The following is a 22,837-nucleotide window of genomic DNA, read 5'->3' as shown; positions in this document are numbered from 1 at the left end:
AGGACCCAGCCAGATAAAGCCATAGCCTCCAATGAGCAATCAAAATTGGGGATTTACATGAGGTCATGGGATTTACATGGAAGAATGCAGGTATATTGGCAGGTTGGATGATGTTACAGAGCTAGAGGAGGGGCGAGACCACAGAGGGATTGGATATGGATTTTAAACATCAGGTTTTTTCTAATCCTAATTGGGAGCTAATGTAGTTCAGCAAGCACAGGAGTGATGGGGGAAACAAGACTTGACATGAGTTAGGATATGGGCAGCAGAGTTTTGGACGAGTTCAAGTTTACAGAAGGTGGAAGATCAGTTGGCTGAGAATTGCAATAAACCTGTTAGAGGTTAGAAGGCTCAAGACTGATTTAACTCCATTTCTCAGGCAACGTTTTGGCCACTGACTGAGACCTCACAGGACAACTCAACATGATTTACCTTTCTTCGGAAGGCCTCGTCCTTTTCCAGACCGAGATTTCCGGTCATTCAGTTTTCCTTTGGAGCTGTTTGTATCGGTACCCGGCTCGCCACTCTCCGGCACCGACTCCCGCGCGGGATCACGAGAAGAATTGCGCCTCAGCCGGCGTTTAGCTTTTGCCTTGATGCGAGCTTCATGGAGCACTTTTACCTGAGGAGTCCCGTTCCCATTCACTTCACCATCGTTCAAATCTTCATCATCCTCATCAATGTCTTCAGGATTCACCAAATAAAAAGAGAAATGAAAAAGAAATTCAAAGTTACAGAATTACCAAAGAAAAATCTCTCTCTTTTGCTAAGAGAATATTTGGCTCCTGAAAATCATGATACACACAGTTGGGCTTCATACCCTGACCCCCTACATTGCCTCCATTTTACTGTTAATCTGGGACAGCAGTGCTTTATTTTATTACTGTTGTGTTCTAACAGTTTAAGTCTTATCGAAGATAAGCTGGTTCAAGGGTTACTTACCACTGGCTCTTAAGAGTCAGGAGGGGCCAGAGTAACCAGATAACAACTCACAATTAACGTACAGAAGCCTTTGCAAACACTGAAGGCAGCAGTCACTGTGTAATTACACTAAAGATAATTTTTTAATCTCGAGCTTCAAGGTTACTCAACAGAAGCAAACAACTTCAAACAAAGCCTAGAGCTACCGAGCGTTTAAAAGTCCTCCTACAATCAGAGTGTCAAGTGCCTCCTCACACTTTTGATTTGTTTATGCAGTAATAATGACTTTTCGTATAAAACAGGCTCAATGCTCTTCAGTTAAAGTGTAATTGCCTGTTTAGTTTTACAGTAATAATACAGCCAGGCCATTTGCTCAGTTTGTGTTTAGCAGCAGATCAACGGGTGAGAAGCCAGTGATGGAACTGCCCATTTGCTGGGCTAAGTAGATCGTCTGACAGAACAAATATTCCAGGAGCAGGAAAAATATTAACAAAATGCAAAAGGCATGGCTGAAGCATTTCCAACTAACTTCTGGCAGAAGTGTCGAGTTGATCACCCACCTCAGCCTCCACCTGAGGTCCCCAGCATCACAGAAGCCAGTCGTCAACCAATTTGATTTTCCATGTGATATCAAGAAACAGCTGAAGACAGAGTTATTCAACTCAATGACTTTAAATTCCGCAGCTGCTGTGGTAGGGCTTGAACTCATGTCCAAGCCTTTGGATTACTTTGTTGCCATGCCTCGAACCCATACACATCAATAGAGCCTTTTCTGGACACCGGTCTTGATTTTGTTCCAAGATTGCGCTATATATAGAACAGGCCTGGGCGCAGATGGGTGTTGTGGTAATGTCACAGGCCCAGGTTAATACCCTGGGGACATGGGTTCAAGTCCCACCATGGCAGTTGGTGGAATTTAAATTCAATTAATAAATCTGGAATTGAAATCTAGTCTCAGTAATGGTGACCACGAAACTATCATTGATTGTTGTAAAAACCCAAGTGTTCACTAATGTCCTTTAGGGAGGGAAATCTTCCATTGTTACCCGGTCTGGCCTACAGGTGACTCCAGATCCACAGCAATTTGGTTGACTCTTAACTGCCCTCTGAAATGGCCTAGAAAGCCACTTAGTTCAAGGGCAATTAGAGCTGGCCAATAAATGCTGGCCTAGCCAGCAACGCCCACGTGCCATGTTTTAAAAGCTGCACTCATTCCTGCTAGCTTCTCTTACTTTTATTTCCCACGCCTAACGGTGCTGTTATTAGGGCCACCCCACCAGAAGGATACTTGGCTGAGTTTACGGCTTCTGTAACATCAGTCAACAAAAAATAGAATTTATGCACTCAACGAGTAAATTAAATCACTGTACAATTCTCTCTGCATGTGTGACAGCTGGGTTCTAAGCAAGCACATAGGAACTTAACATAAAAATTAGGAGCAGGAGTCGGCCAAACAACTCCTTCAGCCTGCTCTTCCATTTATTAAGAACATGACCAAACTTCTACATCAACTCCACTTTCCAATCCAATCCTTGATTCTCTTAGAATCCAAGAACTATTGATCTCAGCCTTGAACATGCTCACTGACTGAGCATCCACAACCTTCTAGGGTAGAGAATTCCAAAGGCTCACAGTACCGAATAAAGAAATTTCTCCTCAACTCAGTCCTAAATGACCTACGCCTTATCCTGAAACTGTGCTCCCTAGTTCTAGACTTTCCAGCCAGGAGAAAACAGCCACTAAGCATCTACCTTTGTCAAGAACCTTCCGGATCTTATCTGTTTCAATGAGATCACCTCTCATTCTTCTAAACTCCAAAGAGGCCAATTGCACCCAATCTCTCCTGAGAGGTCAACTCTCTCATTCTAGGAATCAATCTAGTGAACCTTTACTGCACCCCCCGAAAAGCAAATATGTCCCTCTTTAGGTAAAGGGACCAAAATGGTACACAATACTCTGCCCGTGGGCAAATACAGAAAAGTTACGTACACTTGTCCTCCAATCCTCTTGCAATAAATATCATTTGCCTTCCTCTCAGTCCTTGTTACTGTTTGTTTAGAAAGGGGCGGGGGGGCCTCTGGCCTATGAAGAAACTGATTATTCTATGCTCCTCCCTACCTAAAAACTGCCAGAATTTTTGCTTCAGAGTAGTAAGGATTCATTGTCTGCATCCTTCCATCTATGAAAGATAGCGGATACACAACCAATCCCTTTCAGACGGGGTGTCTTTGCTGATGGCCGAGGAGGCCAATCCTCCAGAGGTAGAGGCTGCGCAGGAAGCTTTTGACTTTGCTTTCAATAAACCTAGTGTATAAGAGAATCCTTCCATATCTGCCGGGAAGGCGAAGCATGGAGAAGATAGAAAAGAGAGTGGGGGCTAGGACACGGCCCCGTTTCACTCCATTCATCACTCAAGCTGTCGGATGTGGAGCCATCAAACTGTACATCATGTTATCATGGAAGGAGAACATTAGACTGAGCGGCTTTGGTGGACATCCAATTTTTGCCAAAATCTTGTAGTGTCGTACTCTGCTTACTGTGTCAAATGCCCTACTTTCATAGATCTCACTATGCCAAAGAGGTATACACAACCTGCTTCCTATTCTTCAAATTAGTAACGATTAGCTAGAATAATTAAACAGCTTGAATCATGATACAGGGATCTTCATGGCTGGTAATCAGAATAAAGTTAACAAGTGAGCACTCAGACAAGTTCAGAACTACAAAAAAAAACACTTCAATTTGTGGAAGTGATGGGTTAAGGTACCAAAGTCACAGAATCACAGAATTTTAATAGCACAGGAGGAGGCCATTCAGCCCATCGTACTGCACCAGTTCTCCAAATGAGCATCATGACCTAGTAACATTGTCCTGTCTTTTCCCTGCAGCTCTGCACATTGTTTCTAGTCAAATTATCATCTAATGCCCTCTTGAATGCCTTGATTGAACCTGCCCCACCACACTTCCAGCCAGTGCGTTCTAGACCCAAACCACTCGCTGTGTGAAAAAGTTTTTTCTCATGTCACATTTGCTTCTTTTGCAAATCACTTTAAATCTGTGCCCTCTCGTTCTTGATCCTTTTATGAGTTGGAACAGCTTCTCCTATCTACTCTGTCCAGCCCCATCATGATTTTGAACATCTCTATCAAATCTCCTCTCAGCCTTCTTCTCTCCAAGGAGAACAGTCCCAAGATCACGAATCTATCTTCGTAACTGAAGTTTCTCATCCCTGGAACTGTTCTTGTAAACCTCTTCTGCACTCTCTCCAATGTGTTCAAATCCTTCCATTAATATCACGCCCAGAAATGTACACAATACTCCAGCTAAGGTTGAATGAGTGTCTTATATAAATTCAGCGTAACCACCCTGCTCTTGTACTCAATGTCCTTATTAATAAAGCCCAGGATACTATATGCTTTATTAACTGCTCTGTCCACCTGTTGTGCCATCTTCAATGATCTATGCACATATACACCCAGGTCTTTCTGCTCCTGCACCCCCTTCAAAATTTCACCCCTTATTTTATATTGTCTGTCCATGTTCTTCCTACCAAAACGCATCACCTCACACTTCTCCACATTGAACTTCATCTGTGTTTTTCCATTCCTGCTGCTGCTGCATTAGATCAAATGGGATAATGTGCAGACTTACTGGAGCAAAAGAGGAGTGAGGGGTGGTTTGACTGAAGTATACAAGATCCTGAACGGCCTTGACAAGGTGGATGTCGAAAGGATGTTTCCTCTTGTGGGTGAGTCCAGAACTAGGGGGCAGTGTTTTAAAATTAGGGGTCACCCGTTTAGGACAGAGATGAGGAGAGTTTTTCTCCCAGAGGGTTGTGCGACTTTGGAACTCTCTGCCTCAGAAGGTGGTGGCGGTGGGGGCCATTGAATATTTTTAAAGTAGAGGTAGAAAGATTCTTATTAGGTAAGGGAATCAAAGATTATCAGGGTTAGATTGGGATGTGGAAATCGAAACACAAGATGATCAGCCGTGATCTTATTGAATGACGGAGCAGGCTCGAGGGAATGATTGGTGTACTCCTGTTCCTGTTTCTTATAAGACCATAACACATAGGAGCAGAAATTAGGCCATTCAGCCCATCGAGTCTGCTCTGCCATTGAATCATAGCTGATAAGTTTCTCAACCCCATTCTCCCGCCTACTCTCCGTAACCTTTGATCCCCTTACCAATCAAGAACCTATCTATCTTGGACTTAAATACACTCAATGACCTGGCCTCCACAGCCTTCTGTGGCAATGAATTCCATAGATTCTCCTCATCTCTGTTCTAAAAGGTCTTCCTTTTACTCTGAGGCTGTGCCCTCGGGTCCTAGTCTCTCCTACTAATGGAAACATCTTCCCCACATTCACTCTATCCAGGCCTTTCAGTATTCTGTATGTTTCAATCAAATCCCCCCCCCTCTTCTTTCTAAACTCCATCGAGTATAGACTCAGAGTCCTCAAATGTTCCTCATATGTTAAGCCTTTCATTCCTGGGATCGTTCTCATGAACCTCCTCTGGACCCTATCCAGGGCCAGAACATCCTTCCTGAGGTACGGGGCCCAAAATTGCTCACAATATTCTAAATGTGGTCTGACCATTATGTTCTTAAAAATACCACCTGACCGAAGTGGAAAAACTGAAAAGTTTCTTCAGGCCTCCAAATAAACATGAAGGGTGTGGAATAACATTGCTTTTAATTATGGGCAGTGTTGATGCAGGGGAGCAGAATGATTGCAGAGAAAGGGGGAGGGGAGGGAAGAGGATATTGTTTCCTGTGATTTGTAGCCCGCAGCATTCACACTGAGGAAGGAAAAACATCTGAGAGAAGTCAACAAGTTTAAAATGAGAACCGCAAAATGAAAACCAGCAGCCTAAGCCCATTATTGAGTGCACTGAGGGATCATCCATTTACAGGAGTGCCAGCATTCGCAATAAGGTAGACAGATTAATAGCGCAAATGTAAATGGGTACGATATGATTGCAATTATGGCCACATGGCTGCAGGGTGACCAAGGCTAGGAACTGAATATCCAAGGGTACTCGATATTTAGGATGATCAGGCAAAAAGGAAAAGGAAGTGATGTGGTGTCGTTAATTAAGAATGAAATCAGTGCAATACTGAGAGAGGATATTGGCTCAGAAAATCTAGATATAGAATCAGTCTAGGTGGTAACAAGAGGCAGAAAACATTAGTGGGAGTTGTCTATAGGCCTCCAAACAATACTGATACGGTAGGGGATGGCATTAAACAGGAAATTAGAGACGGATGTAACAAGGGTGTTACAGTGATCATGGGTGACATTAACATACATATAGACTGGACAAACCAAATTAGCAATTAAACTGTGGCGGATGAATTCCTGGAGTGTGTACAAGATGGTTGTTTAAACGAGGAACCGACTAGGGAACAGGCTATCTTAAATTTGGTGTTGTGCAACGGAAATGGTTTAATTAATAAACTTGTTGTGCGGGGTCCTTTAGGGAACAGTGACCATAACATGACAGAATTCTTCATTAGGATGAAAAGTGAAGTAGTCCAATCTGAAACCAGGGTCCTAAATCTTAACAAAGGAAACCACGAAAGTTATGAGGAGTGAGTTGGCTAAGATAGATTGGGGAATTTCATTAAAAGGCATTATAGTGGATAGACAATGGCTAATATTTAAGGAATGAATGTATGCATTGCAACAATTACATATTCCTTTTTGGTACAAAAATGCAACAGGAAAAGTGGCCTAACCATGGCTAACAAAAGAAACTAAGGATATTATTAGATCCAAAGAGGAGTCATATAAAGTTGCTCGAAAAAGTAGCAAGCCTGAGCATTGAGACAATTTAGAATTCAGCAAAGGAGGACCAACATAAAAGCAAAATACTACAGATGCTGGAAATCTGGAACAAAACAGAAAATGCTGGAAAAACTCAGCAGGTCTAGCAGCATCTGTGGAGAGTGAAACAGAGTTAATGTTTCAAGTCCGTATAACCCTTCTACAGAGAAGTAGAGATGTGATGAAGTTTATACTGTTTAAATGGGGTGGGGCAGATGGGGGAACCAAGGGATTGATTAAGAGGGAAAAATAGAGTATGAGAGTAAACTGGCAAGGAACATAAAAGCAGACTGTAAAAGCTTCCGTAAGTATGTAAAAAGAGAAAGATTACTGAAGACAAATGTCTGAAACAGGGGAATTTATAACAGTAAACAAGGAAATGGCAATTAACAACTACTTTAGTTCTGTCTTCACAGAGGGAGACACAAATAACTTCCCAGAAATACTAGCGAACCACAGGTCGAGTGAGAAGAGAATTGAAGGAAACTGGTATTATTAAAACAATAGTGCTAGAGAAATTAATGGAACTGAAAGCTGATAAAACCCCAGGGTCCGATAATCCCAAAGTACTAAAGGAAATGCCATTGGAAATAGTGGATGTGTTGGTTGTCATTTTCCAAAATTCTGTAGATTTTGGAACAGTCCCAGCAGGTTGGAGGGTGGCAAATGGAACCCCACTAATTAAAAAAAGACGGAGGGAGAATTACAGACCGGTTAGCCTAACCTCAGTAGTGGGGAAAACGCTAGAGTCTATTTTCGACGATGTGATAACAGGACACTTAGACAATAACAATGGGATTAGACAAAGTCAGCATGGGTTTATGAAAGGGAAATCATGTTTGACAAACCTAATGGAGTTTTTTTGAGGATGTAACTAGCAGGATAGATAACAGAGAACCAGTGGGTGTGGTGTACTTGGATTTTCAGAAAGCTTTTGATAAAATCCTACGTAAGAGGTTAATGTGTAAAGTTAAAGCACTTGGGATTGGGAGTAATATATTGGCATGGATTGAGAATTGGTTAGCAGACAGGAAACAGGGAGTAGGAATAAACGGGTCTTTTTTGGGGTGGCAGGTGCTGACTAGTGGGGTATTGCAGGGATCGGTGCTTGGGCCCCTGCTATTGACAATATATACCAATGATTTGGATGAGGGGACCAAATGTAATATTTCCAAGTTCGCTGATGACATGAAACTTGGTGGGAATGTGAGCAAGGAGGAGGGTGTTAAGTTTCAAGCAATTTAGAGAAGTGTGAAGTTATCCACTTTGGTAGGAAAAACAGAATGGCAAAGTATTATTTAAATGGCAATAGATTTGGGTGTCCGTGTATACCAGTCACTGAAAGCAAGCATGCAGGTGCTGCAAGCAGTTAAGAAGGCAAATGGTATATTAGCCTTCATTACAAGAGGACTTGAGTACAGGAGCAAGGATGTCTTACTGCAGCTGTACAGGGCCTTGGTGAGACCCACACCTGGAGTAGTGTGTGCAGTTTTGGTCTCCTTACCTAAGAAAGGATATATTTGCTATACTTGCCATACAGGGAGTGCAGCGAAGGTTCACCAGACTGATTCCTGGGATGACAGGATTGTCGTAAGAGAGATTGGGTCGACTAGGCCTGTATTCACTAGAGTTTAGCAGAATGAAAGGAGATCTCATTGAAACATATAAAATTCTGACAGGGCTGGACAGACTGGATGTAGAGATATTTCCTCTGGCTGGAGTCTAGAACAAGGAGTCACAATCTCAGGATACTTGCTTGACCATTTAGAACTGAGATGATGAGCAACTTCTTCACTTAGAAGGTGGTAAACCTGTGGAATTCATTACCACAGAGGGCCATGCAGTCACCGAATATATTTAAGGAGGAAAGAGATGGTTTTCTGGACTTTAAAGGGATATGAGGAGAGCAGGAGTACAGTGTTGAGTTAGAGGATCAGCCGTGATCATATTGAATGGCAGAGCAGGCTTGATGGACCAAATGACCTACCCCTGCTCCTATTTTTGATGTTTCTATGCCCAGTGAACGGGGGAATGTCCAGTGAACAGGGGAGTGCCCATCTACAGGAAGGTCCAGTGAACGAGGGAGTGCCCATCTACAGGAAGGTCCAGTGAATGAGGGAGTGTCCATCTACAGGAAGGTCCAGTTAACGGGGGAGTGACCAGTGAACAGGGGAGTGTCCATCTACAGGATTGTTCAGTGAACGGGGAAGTGTCCACCTACAGGATTGTCCAGTGAACGGGGGGAGTGACCAGTGAACGGGGAGTGTCCATCTACAGGAATGTCCAGTGAACAGGGGAGTGACCAGTGAACGGGGGAGTGACCATCTACAGGATTGTCCAGTGAACGGGGGAGTGACCATCTACAGGAATGACCAGTGAACGGGGAAGTGACCAGTGAACGGGGGGAGTGACCATCTACAGGATTGTCCAGTGAACGGGGGAGTGACCAGTGAACGGGGGGAGTGACCATCTACAGGATTGTCCAGTGAACGGGGGAGTGACCAGTGAACGGGGAGAGTGACCATCTACAGGAATGACCAGTGAACGGGGAAGTGACCAGTGAACGGGGGGAGTGTCCATCTACAGGAATGTCCAGTGAACAGGGGAGTGACCAGTGAACGGGGGAGTGTCCATCTACAGGATTGTCCAGTGAACGGGGGGAGTGCCCATCTACAGGAACGACCAGTGAACGGGGGAGTGACCAGTGAACAGGGGGAGTGTCCATCCACAGGAATGTCCAGTGAACGAGGGAGTGACCAGTGAAGGGGGGAATGACCAGTGAATGAGGGGAGTGACAAGTGAACGGGGGGAGTGACCATCTACAGGAATGTCCAGTGAACGGGGGAGTGTCCAGTGAACGGGGGGAGTGACCATCTACAGGATTGTCCAGTGAACGGGGGAGTGACCAGTGAACGGGGAGAGTGACCATCTACAGGAATGACCAGTGAACGGGGAAGTGACCAGTGAACGGGGGGAGTGTCCATCTACAGGAATGTCCAGTGAACGGGGGAGTGACCAGTGAACGGGGGAGTGTCCATCTACAGGATTGTCCAGTGAACGGGGGGAGTGCCCATCTACAGGAACGACCAGTGAACGGGGGAGTGACCAGTGAACAGGGGGAGTGTCCATCCACAGGAATGTCCAGTGAACGAGGGAGTGACCAGTGAAGGGGGGAATGACCAGTGAATGAGGGGAGTGACAAGTGAACGGGGGGAGTGACCATCTACAGGAATGTCCAGTGAACGGGGGAGTGTCCAGTGAACGGGGGGAGTGACCATCTACAGGAATGTCCAGTGAAGGGGGAGTGACCAGTGAACAGGGGGAGTGACCATCTACAGGAATGTCCAGTGAAGGGGGAGTGACCAGTGAAGGGGGGAATGACCAGTGAATGAGGGGAGTGACCAGTGAACGAGGGAGTGACCAGTGAAGGGGGGAATGACCAGTGAATGAGGGGAGTGACCAGTGAACGGGGGGAGTGACCATCTACAGGAATGTCCAGTGAAGGGGGAGTGACCAGTGAACGGGGGGAGTGACCATCTACAGGAATGTCCAGTGAACGGGGGAGTGTCCAGTGAACGGGGGGAGTGACCATCTACAGGAATGTCCAGTGAAGGGGGAGTGACCAGTGAAGTGGGGAGTGACCAGTGAAGGGGGGGAGTGACCATCTACAGGAATGTCCAGTGAAGGGGGAGTGACCAGTGAAGTGGGGAGTGACCAGTGAAGGGGGGGGAGTGACCATCTACAGGAATGTCCAGTGAAGTGGGGAGTGACCAGTGAAGGGGGGAGTGACCAGTGAAGGGGGGAGTGACCATCTACAGGAATGTCCAGTGAAGTGGGGAGTGACCAGTGAAGGGGGGGAGTGACCATCTACAGGAATGTCCAGTGAAGGGGGAGTGACCAGTGAAGTGAGGAATGACCAGTGAAGGGGGGGAGTGACCATCTACAGGAATGTCCAGTGAACGGGGGAGTGTCCATCTACAGGATTGTCCAGTGAACGGGTGAGTGACCAGTGAACGGGGGGAGTGTCCATCTACAGGAATGTCCAGTGAACGGGGGAGTGACCAGTGAACGGGGGGAGTGACCATCTACAGGAATGACCAGTGAACGGGGGAGTGACCAGTGAACGGGGGAGTGTCCATCTACAGGAATGTCCAGTGAAGGGGGAGTGACCAGTGAACGGGGGAGTGACCAGTGAACGGGGGGAGTGACCATCTACAGGAATGACCAGTGAACGGGGGAGTGACCAGTGAACGGGGGAGTGACCAGTGAAGGGGGAGTGACCAGTGAAGTGGGGAGTGACCAGTGAAGGGGGGGAGTGACCATCTACAGGAATGTCCAGTGAAGGGGGAGTGACCAGTGAAGTGGGGAGTGACCAGTGAAGGGGGGGAGTGACCATCTACAGGAATGTCCAGTGAAGGGGGAGTGACCAGTGAAGTGGGGAGTGACCAGTGAAGGGGGGGGAGTGACCATCTACAGGAATGTCCAGTGAAGTGGGGAGTGACCAGTGAAGGGGGGAGTGACCATCTACAGGAATGTCCAGTGAAGTGGGGAGTGACCAGTGAAGGGGGGGAGTGACCAGTGAAGGGGGGGAGTGACCATCTACAGGAATGTCCAGTGAAGGGGGAGTGACCAGTGAAGTGAGGAATGACCAGTGAAGGGGGGGAGTGACCATCTACAGGAATGTCCAGTGAACGGGGGAGTGACCAGTGAAGTGAGGAATGACCAGTGAAGGGGGGGAGTGACCATCTACAGGAATGTCCAGTGAACGGGGGAGTGTCCATCTACAGGAATGTCCAGTGAACGGGGGAGTGTCCATCTACAGGATTGTCCAGTGAACGGGTGAGTGACCAGTGAACGGGGGGAGTGTCCATCTACAGGAATGTCCAGTGAACGGGGGAGTGACCAGTGAACGGGGGAGTGACCAGTGAACGGGGGGGAGTGACCATCTACAGGAATGACCAGTGAACGGGGGAGTGACCAGTGAACGGGGGAGTGTCCATCTACAGGATTGTCCAGTGAACGGGTGAGTGACCAGTGAACGGGGGAGTGACCAGTGAACGGGGGGGAGTGACCATCTACAGGAATGTCCAGTGAACGGGGGAGTGACCAGTGAACGGGGGAGTGACCAGTGAACGGGGGGGAGTGACCATCTACAGGAATGACCAGTGAACGGGGGAGTGACCAGTGAACGGGGGAGTGTCCATCTACAGGATTGTCCAGTGAAGGGGGAGTGACCAGTGAAGGGAGGAATGACCAGTGAAGGGGGGGAGTGTCCATCTACAGGAATGACCAGTGAAGTGGGGAATGTCCAGTGAACGGGTGAGTGACCAGTGAAGGGGGGTGTGTGTCTAATGTCCGGGGCGGGGGGCAGTGTTGTCCAAGCCCTTATTGTTCCTGGTGAATTACGTTTACCCCGGTTACCCGCGCCTCCTGCTCCTTACCGGTTCTTGTTGTTGCTGTAACTACGGACCAGGCGTCTACCTCGGCCGCCATTCCGTCGCCTCGCATTTCCCTTCCCCCCCCCCCCCCCGTCTCGCTCACTCTCTCTCGCGCACGCTCCTCCCTCAGCCTCACCTCGCGCTCAGCAACGCCTGTGTTTGTTCACGTGACTGACGGGCGGACCACGCGATTAGACAATGGGGCGGAAGGTGTGGGGCGATAACAGCCAATCAGGTGGCGGGGTGAAGTATTAGCCAATCGGATTAGAGGAGGTGGGGAAATTCTGACCATTTGGAAACGGCGAGAGGAAAACAACTATAGAAGCAGGCTCTCAGCCAATCAGAAGAGGCGAAAGGGAAATGCTCGGCAAGTCGGTGGGGGTGGGGGGGAGAGAGAGGAGTCCGTGCCGGAGGCGGTGAGTCGATGGGGAGGGCGTCAATGCTGGCAGGGGAGGAGTCGGTGCTGGTGGCCGGAGTAGGTGCCGGAGGGAGGAGAGGGAGGGGGGGAGTCCGGCCCGCCCGGAGTCGGCGGGGGGGAGTCGGGCCCGCCCGGAGTCGGCGGGGGGGAGTCGGGCCCGCCCGGAGTCGGCGGGGGGGAGTCGGGCCCGCCCGGAGTCGGCGGGGGGGAGTCGGGCCCGCCCGGAGTCGGCGGGGGGGAGTCGGGCCCGCCCGGAGTCGGCGGGGGGGAGTCGGGCCCGCCCGGAGTCGGCGGGGGGGAGTCGGGCCCGCCCGGAGTCGGCGGGGGGGAGTCGGGCCCGCCCGGAGTCGGCGGGGGGGAGTCGGGCCCGCCCGGAGTCGGCGGGGGGGAGTCGGGCCCGCCCGGAGTCGGCGGGGGGGAGTCGGGCCCGCCCGCCCGCCCGGAGTCGGCGGGGGGGGGGGCCGCCCGCCCGGAGTCGGCGGGGCGGGGGGGGGGGGCCGCCCGCCCGGAGTCGGCGGGGGGGGGGGGGCCGCCCGCCCGCCCGGAGTCCGGGGGGGGCGGGGGGGGGGGGGGGGGGGGCCGCCCGCCCGGGGTCCGGGGGGGGGGGGGGCCGCCCGCCCGGAGTCCGGGGGGGGGGGGGGGGGGGCCGCCCGCCCGCGGGGGGGGGGGGGGGGGGCCGCCCGCCCCCGGGGGGGGGGGGGGGGGGGGGGGCCGCCCGCCCGGGGGCGGGGGGGGGGGGGGGCGGGCCCAGGGGGGCCAGAGGGAGGGGGAGGGGGGGCCGGAGTCGGTGCCGGAGGGGGGAGCTGGAGGGAGGGAGGGGCCGGAGTCGGTGCTGAAGGGAGGGGTGGGGGGGCGGAGTCGGTGCTGAAGGGAGGGGGGGTGGCGGGGCGGGGGCCGAGTCGGGGCCGGAGGGAGGAGGACGGGGGGGCGGAGTCGGGGCCGGAGGGAGGAGGAGGGAGGGGTGGAGTCGGGGCCGGAGGGAGGGGTGGAGTCGGGGCCGGAGGGAGGGGCGGAGTCGGGGCCGGAGGGAGGAGGAGGGAGGGGCGGAGTCGGGGCCGGAGGGAGGAGGAGGGAGGGGCGGAGTCGGGGCCGGAGGGAGGAGGAGGGAGGGGCGGAGTCGGGGCCGGAGGGAGGAGGAGGGAGGGGCGGAGTCGGGGCCGGAGGGAGGAGGAGGGAGGGGCGGAGTCGGGGCCGGAGGGAGGAGGAGGGAGGGGCGGAGTCGGGGCCGGAGGGAGGAGGAGGGAGGGGCCGAGTCGGGGCCGGAGGGAGGAGGAGGAAAGGGCGGAGTCGGGGCCGGAGGGAGGAGGAGGGAGGGGCGGAGTCGGGGCCGGAGGGAGGAGGAGGGAGGGGCGGAGTCGGGGCCGGAGGGAGGAGGAGGGAGGGGCGGAGTCGGGGCCGGAGGGAGGAGGAGGGAGGGGCGGAGTCGGGGCCGGAGGGAGGAGGAGGGAGGGGCGGAGTCGGGGCCGGAGGGAGGAGGGGGGCGGGGCCGGAGGGGGGTCGGGGTCGGGGCCGGAGGGAGGGGTGTCTGGGTCGGGGCCGGAGGGAGGGCGGCGCGGGGTCGGGGCCGGAGGGAGGGCGGGGCGGGGTCGGGGCCGGAGGGAGGGGGGGCGGGGTCGGGGCCGGAGGGGGGGCGGGGTCGGGGCCGGAGGGAGGGGGGGCGGGGTCGGGGCCGGAGGGAGGGGGGGCGGGGTCGGGGCCGGAGGGAGGGGGGGCGGGGTCGGGGCCGGAGGGAGGGGGGGGCGGGGTCGGGGCCGGAGGGAGGGGGGGGGCGGGGTCGGGGCCGGAGGGAGGGGGGGGGCGGGGTCGGGGCCGGAGGGAGGGGGGGGGCGGGGTCGGGGCCGGAGGGAGGGGGGGGCGGGGTCGGGGCCGGAGGGAGGAGGGGGCGGGGTCGGGGCCGGAGGGAGGAGGGGGCGGGGTCGGGGCCGGAGGGAGGAGGGGGCGGGGTCGGGGCCGGAGGGAGGAGGGGGGCGGGGTCGGGGCCGGAGGGAGGAGGGGGCGGGGTCGGGGCCGGAGGGAGGAGGGGGCGGGGTCGGGGCCGGAGGGAGGAGGGGGCGGGGTCGGGGCCGGAGGGAGGAGGGGGCGGGGTCGGGGCCGGAGGGAGGAGGGGGCGGGGTCGGGGCCGGAGGGAGGAGGGGGCGGGGGTCGGGGCCGGAGGGAGGAGGGGGCGGGGTCGGTGCCGGAGGGAGGAGGGGGCGGGGTCGGTGCCGGAGGGAGGAGGGGGCGGAGTCGGTGCCGGAGGGAGGAGGGGGCGGAGTCGGTGCCGGAGGGAGGAGGGGGCGGAGTCGGTGCCGGAGGGAGGAGGGGGCGGAGTCGGTGCCGGAGGGAGGAGGGGGCGGAGTCGGTGCCGGAGGGGAGGAGGGGGCGGAGTCGGTGCCGGAGGGAGGAGGGGGCGGAGTCGGTGCCGGAGGGAGGAGGGGGCGGAGTCGGTGCCGGAGGGAGGAGGGGGCGGAGTCGGTGCCGGAGGGAGGAGGGGGCGGAGTCGGTGCCGGAGGGAGGAGGGGGCGGAGTCGGTGCCGGAGTCGGTGCCGGAGGGAGGAGGGGGCGGAGTCGGTGCCGGAGGGAGGAGGGGGCGGAGTCGGTGCCGGAGGGAGGAGGGGGCGGTGTCGGTGCCGGAGGGAGGAGGGGGCGGAGTCGGTGCCGGAGGGAGGAGGGGGCGGAGTCGGTGCCGGAGGGAGGAGGGGGCGGAGTCGGTGCCGGAGGGGGGGCGGAGTCGGTGCCGGAGGGAGGAGGACGGGGGGCGGAGTCGGTGCCGGAGTTGGGGCCGGAGGGAGGAGGAGGGGGGGCGGGGTCGGGGCCGGAGGGAGGGGGGGCGGGGTCGGGGCCGGAGGGAGGGGGGCGGGGTCGGGGCCGGAGGGAGGGGGGCGGGATCGGGGCCGGAGGGAGGGGGGGCGGGGTCGGTGCCGGAGGGAGGAGGGGCGGGGTCGGTGCCGGAGGGAGGAGGGGCGGGTTCGGTGCCGGAGGGAGGGGGGGCGGGTTCGGTGCCGGAGGGAGGGGGGGGGCGGGGTCGGGGCCGGAGGGAGGGGGGGGCGGGGTCGGGGCCGGAGGGAGGGGGGGGGGCGGGGGTCGGGGCCGGAGGGAGGGGGGGGGCGGGGTCGGGGCCGGAGGGAGGGGGGGGGGCGGGGTCGGGGCCGGAGGGAGGGGGGGGGCGGGGTCGGGGCCGGAGGGAGGGGGGGGCGGGGTCGGGGCCGGAGGGAGGGGGGGGCGGGGTCGGGGCCGGAGGGAGGGGGGGGCGGGGTCGGGGCCGGAGGGAGGGGGGGGGGCGGGGTCGGGGCCGGAGGGAGGGGGGGGGCGGGGTCGGGGCCGGAGGGAGGGGGGGGGCGGGGTCGGGGCCGGAGGGAGGGGGGGGGCGGGGTCGGGGCCGGAGGGAGGGGGGGGCGGGGTCGGGGCCGGAGGGAGGGGGGGGCGGGGTCGGGGCCGGAGGGAGGGGGGGGCGGGGTCGGGGCCGGAGGGAGGAGGGGGCGGGGTCGGTGCCGGAGGGAGGGGGGGGCGGGGGTCGGGGCCGGAGGGAGGGGGGGGGCGGGGTCGGGGCCGGAGGGAGGGGGGGGCGGGGTCGGGGCCGGAGGGAGGGGGGGGCGGGGTCGGGGCCGGAGGGAGGGGGGGGGCGGGGTCGGGGCCGGAGGGAGGTCGGGGTCGGGGCCGGAGGGAGGGCGGGGTCGGGGCCGGAGGGGGGGCGGGGTCGGGGCCGGAGGGAGGAGGGGGCGGAGTCGGGGCCGGAGGGAGGGCGGAGTCGGTGCCGGAGGGAGGAGGGGGCGGAGTCGGTGCCGGAGGGAGGAGGGGGCGGAGTCGGTGCCGGAGGGAGGAGGGGGCGGAGTCGGTGCCGGAGGGAGGAGGGGGCGGAGTCGGTGCCGGAGGGGGGGCGGAGTCGGTGCCGGAGGGAGGAGGACGGGGGGCGGAGTCGGGGGCGGAGTTGGGGCCGGAGGGAGGAGGAGGGGGGGCGGGGTCGGGGCCGGAGGGAGGAGGAGGGGGGGCGGGGTCGGGGCCGGAGGGAGGGGGGGCGGGGTCGGGGCCGGAGGGAGGGGGGCGGAGTCGGTGCCGGAGGGAGGAGGGGCGGGGGCGGGGTGGGGGCCGGAGGGAGGGGGGCGGGGTCGGTGCCGGAGGCGGGGGGCGGAGTCGGTGCCGGAGGGAGGGCGGAGTCGGTGCCGGAGGGAGGAGGGGGCGGAGTCGGTGCCGGAGGGAGGAGGAGCTGGAGGACCCGGCTGCAGCTCCTCAATGGGGAAGATTGGCAGGATCAGGTGAGGATTCAAATCTGAAAGAAAGTGAGGCAGTTCCTTCTGGATTTTTCTAACTGACCAACCCACAATAACAAGTTGCCTTCCTCCAGAGTGGAATTCCTCAGAAGGCGGTGGGGGGTGGTCAGTGCTCTTTCCCTTAATTGGCAGTTTGGATAGTGCAGAGCTTCAGACAGGTTGGTGGGATGGGTAGACAGGTGGCAGCTGAGGGTTAATGTGGACCAAGTGTCAAATGATTCATTTTGGTAGGAAGGACACATAGAAATGGTCGCCTGCCAGGACGGAACTTGAACATTGCTGAATGAAGTTGGAGCTTTGCACCTTGCAATTCACCGGGATAAGATGCCGCAGTTACCAAACCTCAAAAGGGAGCAACAATTTATACTGGATGAGAAAAGGGCGTCGATTTAGGTTGGGAAGTCCAACTCTGGTCGAGGCGGTGCCCGTGGGGAATGCACCAGGGAGCCGTGCTCCGTTGTGCTTTTGTTTAATTCAAAGAAGGCGCTACACTATGTCTCAAAGAACTCTAATAAATTATTCAAACACAATTTACCTTTCACAAAACCATGTTGACTCTGCCTGATTAATATTATGATTTTCCAGCTACAGCTTCTTTAATAACGGATTCTAGCATTTTCCCAGTGACGCATGTTAGGTTAACTGGCTTATAGTTTCTTGCTTTCTGTCTCCCTCCACTCCTGAATACAGGCATTGCATTTTCCAATCCGCTGGGACTTTTTCAGAATCGAGGGAATTTTGGAAGTTTACAACTAATCTCTGCAGCCAGTTATTTTAAGACCCAAGGATGCAGGCCATCAGGTCCAGGGGACTTGTCTGCCTTTAATCCCATTAGTTTTCCCATTACTTTTTCTCATGATAGTAATTAATTAAAAGTTCCACCCTCCCTCTTCCCTCTTGATTTTCAAACTGGGATGCTTTTCCTGTCTTCTACAGTAAAGACAGATGCAAAATACTTGGACAATGCTTCTGCCATTTCCTTGTTTCCTATTATTAATTCTCCAGTCTCAACCTCTAAGGGACCAATGTTTACTTTAGCTACTCTCTTCCTTTTTACATATTTGTTGAAACTCTTGCTATCTAAGACTAGGTAGGGTTTTAAGTTTAAATAAGGGCAATTATGAGGGTATGAAGACAGCTGGGTAAAATGAACTGGAAAGTGAGATTAAGGGATTGGTTATTAGAGATTCAGTGGCAGACATTTAAGGAGATTTTTCAGAATACTCAGAAAAGATACATTCCAGTGAGAAGGAAAGACTCCAAGGAAGGACACACCATCCGTGGATAACCATAGAAGTTAAAGATAATATTAAATTGAAAGATGCCTATAATTCCACAAAGACGAGTAGCAGGTCAGAAGATTGGACAGAATATAAAGAACAGCGAAGAATGAGTAAAAGATTGATAAGGAGGGAGAAATTAGAGTATAAGAAAAAGCTAGCTAAAAATATAAAAACAGCTAGCGTTTCTACAGATATTTAAAAAGGAAAAGAGTAAATAAAGCGAGCATTGGGACCCCAGAAAGTGAGAATGGGGAATTAATAATGGAAAATAAGGAAATGGCAGATGAAGTGAACAGTTATTTTGCATCTGTCATCACTGTAGAGGATACAAATAACATCCTAGAATTAATTGTGAATCAGGAGGTAAAAGGGAGGGAGGAACTTAAAACAATTACAATCATCGGGGAATAGATACTGAGAAAATTATCAGAACTAAAAGCTGACAAGTTCCTAAAACTGCTACTGCTGTCAAACTGACGGAGGCCCTTGAGTCCTTCGAGAAGAGTAAAACTCCCGGAAGCGACGGCTTGCCGGTTGGAGTTGTATTCGGCTCTGTGGGACTGGATGGGCCCAGACCTGCTAGAAGTGTATGAGAGTATGCTCCTGGCCGGCAGCATGTCAGAATCCATGAGGAAAGGCATCATCACCCTCATCTACAAGCACAAGGGGGGAAAAGGGAGGAAATTAGAAATTGGCGACCCATTTCGCTGTTGAATGTGGACTATAAGATTCTGTCCAATCGGGTCAAATCCGCTCTGGAATGGGTGGTCCACCCTGACCAGACCTGCACTGTGCCGGGCAGGAAGATCTCGGACAGCCTCGTGCTGCTCAGGGATACGATTGCCTATGTGCAGGACGGGGTGTGGATACCTGCCTCATTGGCCTGGATCAGGAGAAGGCCTTTGACAGAATATCGCACACCAACATGGTGGATGTGCTCTCCAAAATGGGGTTTGGGGAAGGAATTCGCAATTGGATCCAACTGCTCTACACTAACATCAGGAGCGCAGTCTCAATCAATGGGTGGAAATCAGATAGCTTTCCGATTGAATCTGGAGTCAGGCAGGGCTGCCCTTTCTCGCCTGTCCTGTTTGTGTGTTGCATTGAACCCTTTGCTGAGTCCATCAGGAAGGATTGGGGCATAAGAGGAGTGACGATCCCAGACAGTGGAGGCACTCGGGTCAAAGTCTCTCTGTACATGGACAATGTCCCCATCTTCTGCTCGGATCCGCTGTCGGTGTGCAGACTGATCCACATCTGCGACCAGTTCGAACTGGCCTCGGGAGCCAAGGTAAATCGTGGGAAGAGCGAGGCCATGTTCTTTGGGAACTGGGCTGACCGATCCTTTGACCCCTTCGCTGTCAGGGCTGACGGCCTGAAGGTACTGGGGATATGGTTCGGAGGGACCGGGGCATGTGTTAGAAACTGGAAGGAGTGAGTGTCTATGGTGAAAAGGAAACTGGGCGTGTGGGAGCGACGCTCCCTCTCCATTGCGGGTAAGAACCTGGTCATCAGGTGTGAGGCACTCTCGCTGTTGCTGTACATGGCGCAGGTCTGGCCCATTCCACACTCCTGCGTGGTGGCGATCACCCGAGCCATCTTTCGATTTATCTGGAGGTCGAAAATGGATCATGTCCACGGGGTCACGATGTACAAGCCTCTAGGTAAAGGGGGAAAAAACGTGCCCAACATCGCCCTCATCCTGATGGCCATCTTTGTGTGTGGCTGCATCAAGCTGTGTGTAAACACTCAGTATGCAAACACCAAGTGTCACTACATGCTGAGGTTCTACCTGTCCCCGGTGTAGTGAAAGATGGGTATGGCCACGCTGCCGCGGAATGCTCCAAGTAGTTGGACCGTGCCGTACCACCTGTCCCTCGTGGGGAAATTTATGCAGAGAAACACCTTTGACCACTAGACCATCAGGCAGTGGTCGGGATGTAATGTCTTAGAGGCCCTGAGGGAAAAGGAGAGGGTAGATCCTGTGGGATGGTTCCCTCAGCAGAATGTCAAAGTCATTTAGCAGAATGCCTCATCGCCAGAACTTTCCAACAAGCACCAAGACGTAGCTTGGCTGGTGGTGAGAAAGGCCCTCCCCGTCAGATTCTTCCAACATGCCAGGAGTCTCACCCCCTCTGCACGTTGCCCTCGAGGTGGCTGTGGTGGGGACAAGACCGTTGAATGGGTGCTGGGTGCTGGACGGGTGGGTGTGTGGGTGCTGGGTGGGTGTTGTATGGGTGCTCTCTGGGTGCTCTGTGGGTGGGTGCTCTGTGGGTTGGTGCTGGGTGTGTGGAGGTGGGTAGCTGCTGGGTGTGTGGGTGCTGGGTATGTGGATGCTGGGTGTGTGAGTGCTGGGTATGTGGGTGGGTGTGGGTAGGTGCTGGGTGTGTGGGTGCTGGGTGTGTGAGTGCTGGGTGTGTGGGTGCTGGGTGTGTGGGTGGGTGTGGGTAGGTGCTGGGTGTGTGGGTGCTGGGTGTGTGAGTGCTGGGTGTGTGAGTGCTGGGTGTGTGGGTGCTGGGTGTGTGGGTGGGTGTGGGTAGGTGCTGGGTGTGTGAGTGCTGGGTGTGTGAGTGCTGGGTGTGTGGGTGGGTGTGGGTAGGTGCTGGGTGTGTGGGTGCTGGGTGTGTGAGTGCTGGGTGTGTGGGTGGGTGTGGGTAGGTGCTGGGTGTGTGGGTGCTGGGTGTGTGAGTGCTGGGTGTGTGGGTGCTGGGTGTGTGGGTGCTGGGTGTGGGGGTGGGGGTGGGTGCTGGGTGTGTGGAGGTGGGTAGGTGCTGGGTGTGTGGGTGCTGGGTGTGTGAGTGCTGGGTGTGTGAGTGCTGGGTGTGTGGGTGGGTGTGGGTAGGTGCTGGGTGTGTGAGTGCTGGGTGTGTGGGTGCTGGGTGTGTGGGTGCTGGGTGTGTGGGTGCTGGGTGTATGGGTGCTGGGTGTATGGGTGCTGGGTGGGTGAGTGCTGGGTGTGTGGGTGGGTGTGGGTAGGTGCTGGGTGTGTGGGTGCTGGGTGTGTGGGGGGCGTGGGTGCTGGGTGTGTGGGTGGTGGGTGTGTGGGTGGGGGTGGGTGCTGGGTGTGTGGAGGTGGGTAGGTGCTGGGTGTGTGAGTGCTGGGTGTGTGAGTGCTGGGTGTGTGGGTGCTGGGTGTGTGAGTGCTGGGTGTGTGGGTGGGTGTGGGTAGGTGCTGGGTGTGTGGGTGCTGGGTGTGTGGGTGGGGGGTGGGTGCTGGGTGTGTGGAGGTGGGTAGGTGCTGGGTGTGTGGGTGCTGGGTGTGTGAGTGCTGCGTGTGTGGGTGGGGGGTGGGTGCTGGGTGTGTGAGTGCTGGGTATGTGGGTGGGTGTGGGTAGGTGCTGGGTGTGTGAGTGCTGGGTGTGTGGGTGCTGGGTGTGTGAGTGCTGGGTGTGTGGGTGGGTGTGGATAGGTGCTGGGTGTGTGGGTGCTGGGTGTGAGTGCTGGGTGTGTGGGTGGGTGTGGGTAGGTGCTGGGTGTGTGGGTGCTGGGTGTGTGGGTGCTGGGTGTATGAGTGCTGGGTGTGTGGGTGGGGGGTGGGTGCTGGGTGTGTGGAGGTGGGTAGGTGCTGGGTGTGTGGGTGCTGGGTGTGTGAGTGCTGGGTGTGTGGGTGCTGGGTGTGTGGGTGCTGGGTGTGTGAGTGCTGGGTGTATGGGTGCTGGGTGTGTGAGTGCTGGGTGTGTGGGTGGGGGTGGGTGCTGGGTGTGTGAGTGCTGGGTGTGTGGGTGGGGGGTGGGTGCTGGGTGTGTGGGTGCTGGGTGTGTGAGTGCTGGGTGTGTGGGTGGGGGGTGGGTGCTGGGTGTGTGAGTGCTGGGTGTATGGGTGCTGGGTGTGTGGGTGCTGGGTGTGTGGGTGCTGGGTGTATGGGTGCTGGGTGTATGGGTGCTGGGTGTGTGAGTGCTGGGTGTGTGGGTGGGTGTGGGTAGGTGCTGGGTGTGTGGGTGCTGGGTGTGTGGGTGCTGGGTGTGTGAGTGCTGGGTGTGTGAGTGCTAGGTGTGTGGGTGGGTGTGGGTAGGTGCTGGGTGTGTGGGTGCTGGGTGTGTGAGTGCTGGGTGTGTGGGTGGGTGTGGGTAGGTGCTGGGTGTGTGGGTGCTGGGTGTGTGAGTGCTGGGTGTGTGGGTGGGTGTGGGTAGGTGCTGGGTGTGTGGGTGCTGGGTGTGTGAGTGCTGGCTGTGTGAGTGCTGGGTGTGTGGGTGGGTGTGGGTAGGTGCTGGGTGTGTGGGTGCTGGGTGTGTGAGTGCTGGGTGTGTGGGTGGGTGTGGGTAGGTGCTGGGTGTGTGGGTGCTGGGTGTGTGGGTGCTGGGTGTGTGAGTGCTGGGTGTGTGAGTGCTGGGTGTGTGAGTGCTGGGTGTGTGGGTGCTGGGTGTGTGAGTGCTGGGTGTGTGGGTGGGTGTGGGTAGGTGCTGGGTGTGTGGGTGCTGGGTGTGTGGGTGCTGGGTGTGTGAGTGCTGGGTGTGTGGGTGGGTGTGGGTATGTGCTGGGTGTGTGGGTGCTGGGTGTGTGAGTGCTGGGTGTGTGGGTGGGTGTGGGTAGGTGCTGGGTGTGTGGGTGCTGGGTGTGTGAGTGCTGGGTGTGTGGGTGGGTGTGGGTAGGTGCTGGGTGTGTGGGTGCTGGGTGTGTGAGTGCTGGGTGTATGGGTGCTGGGTGGGTGAGTGTTGGGTGTGTGGGTGGGGGGTGGGTAGGTGCTGGGTGTGTGGGTGCT

General features: G+C 55.8%; 1 protein-coding gene across 1 annotated transcript in view; it reads right to left on the bottom strand.

Annotated features, from left to right (window-relative positions):
• The window catches only part of pdcd4a (programmed cell death 4a), a 41,069-nt gene extending 28,753 nt beyond the window's left edge, over nucleotides 1–12,316 (bottom strand). Inside the window, exons 1-2 of the mRNA XM_041199497.1 lie at nucleotides 12,194–12,316; nucleotides 433–684 (exon numbers count right to left, since the gene is read on the bottom strand). Of these exons, the coding sequence (XP_041055431.1) occupies nucleotides 433–684; nucleotides 12,194–12,260 (319 nt within the window). The 5' untranslated portion in view covers nucleotides 12,261–12,316. The remainder of the gene's footprint in view (nucleotides 1–432; nucleotides 685–12,193) is intronic.
• Nucleotides 12,317–22,837: the final 10,521 nt, after the last annotated feature.

This window comes from Carcharodon carcharias, chromosome 1 (assembly GCF_017639515.1).
Source record: "Carcharodon carcharias isolate sCarCar2 chromosome 1, sCarCar2.pri, whole genome shotgun sequence".
Classification (NCBI taxonomy): Eukaryota; Metazoa; Chordata; class Chondrichthyes; order Lamniformes; family Lamnidae; genus Carcharodon; species Carcharodon carcharias.
This window is presented reverse-complemented; position numbering and strand designations above follow the sequence as displayed.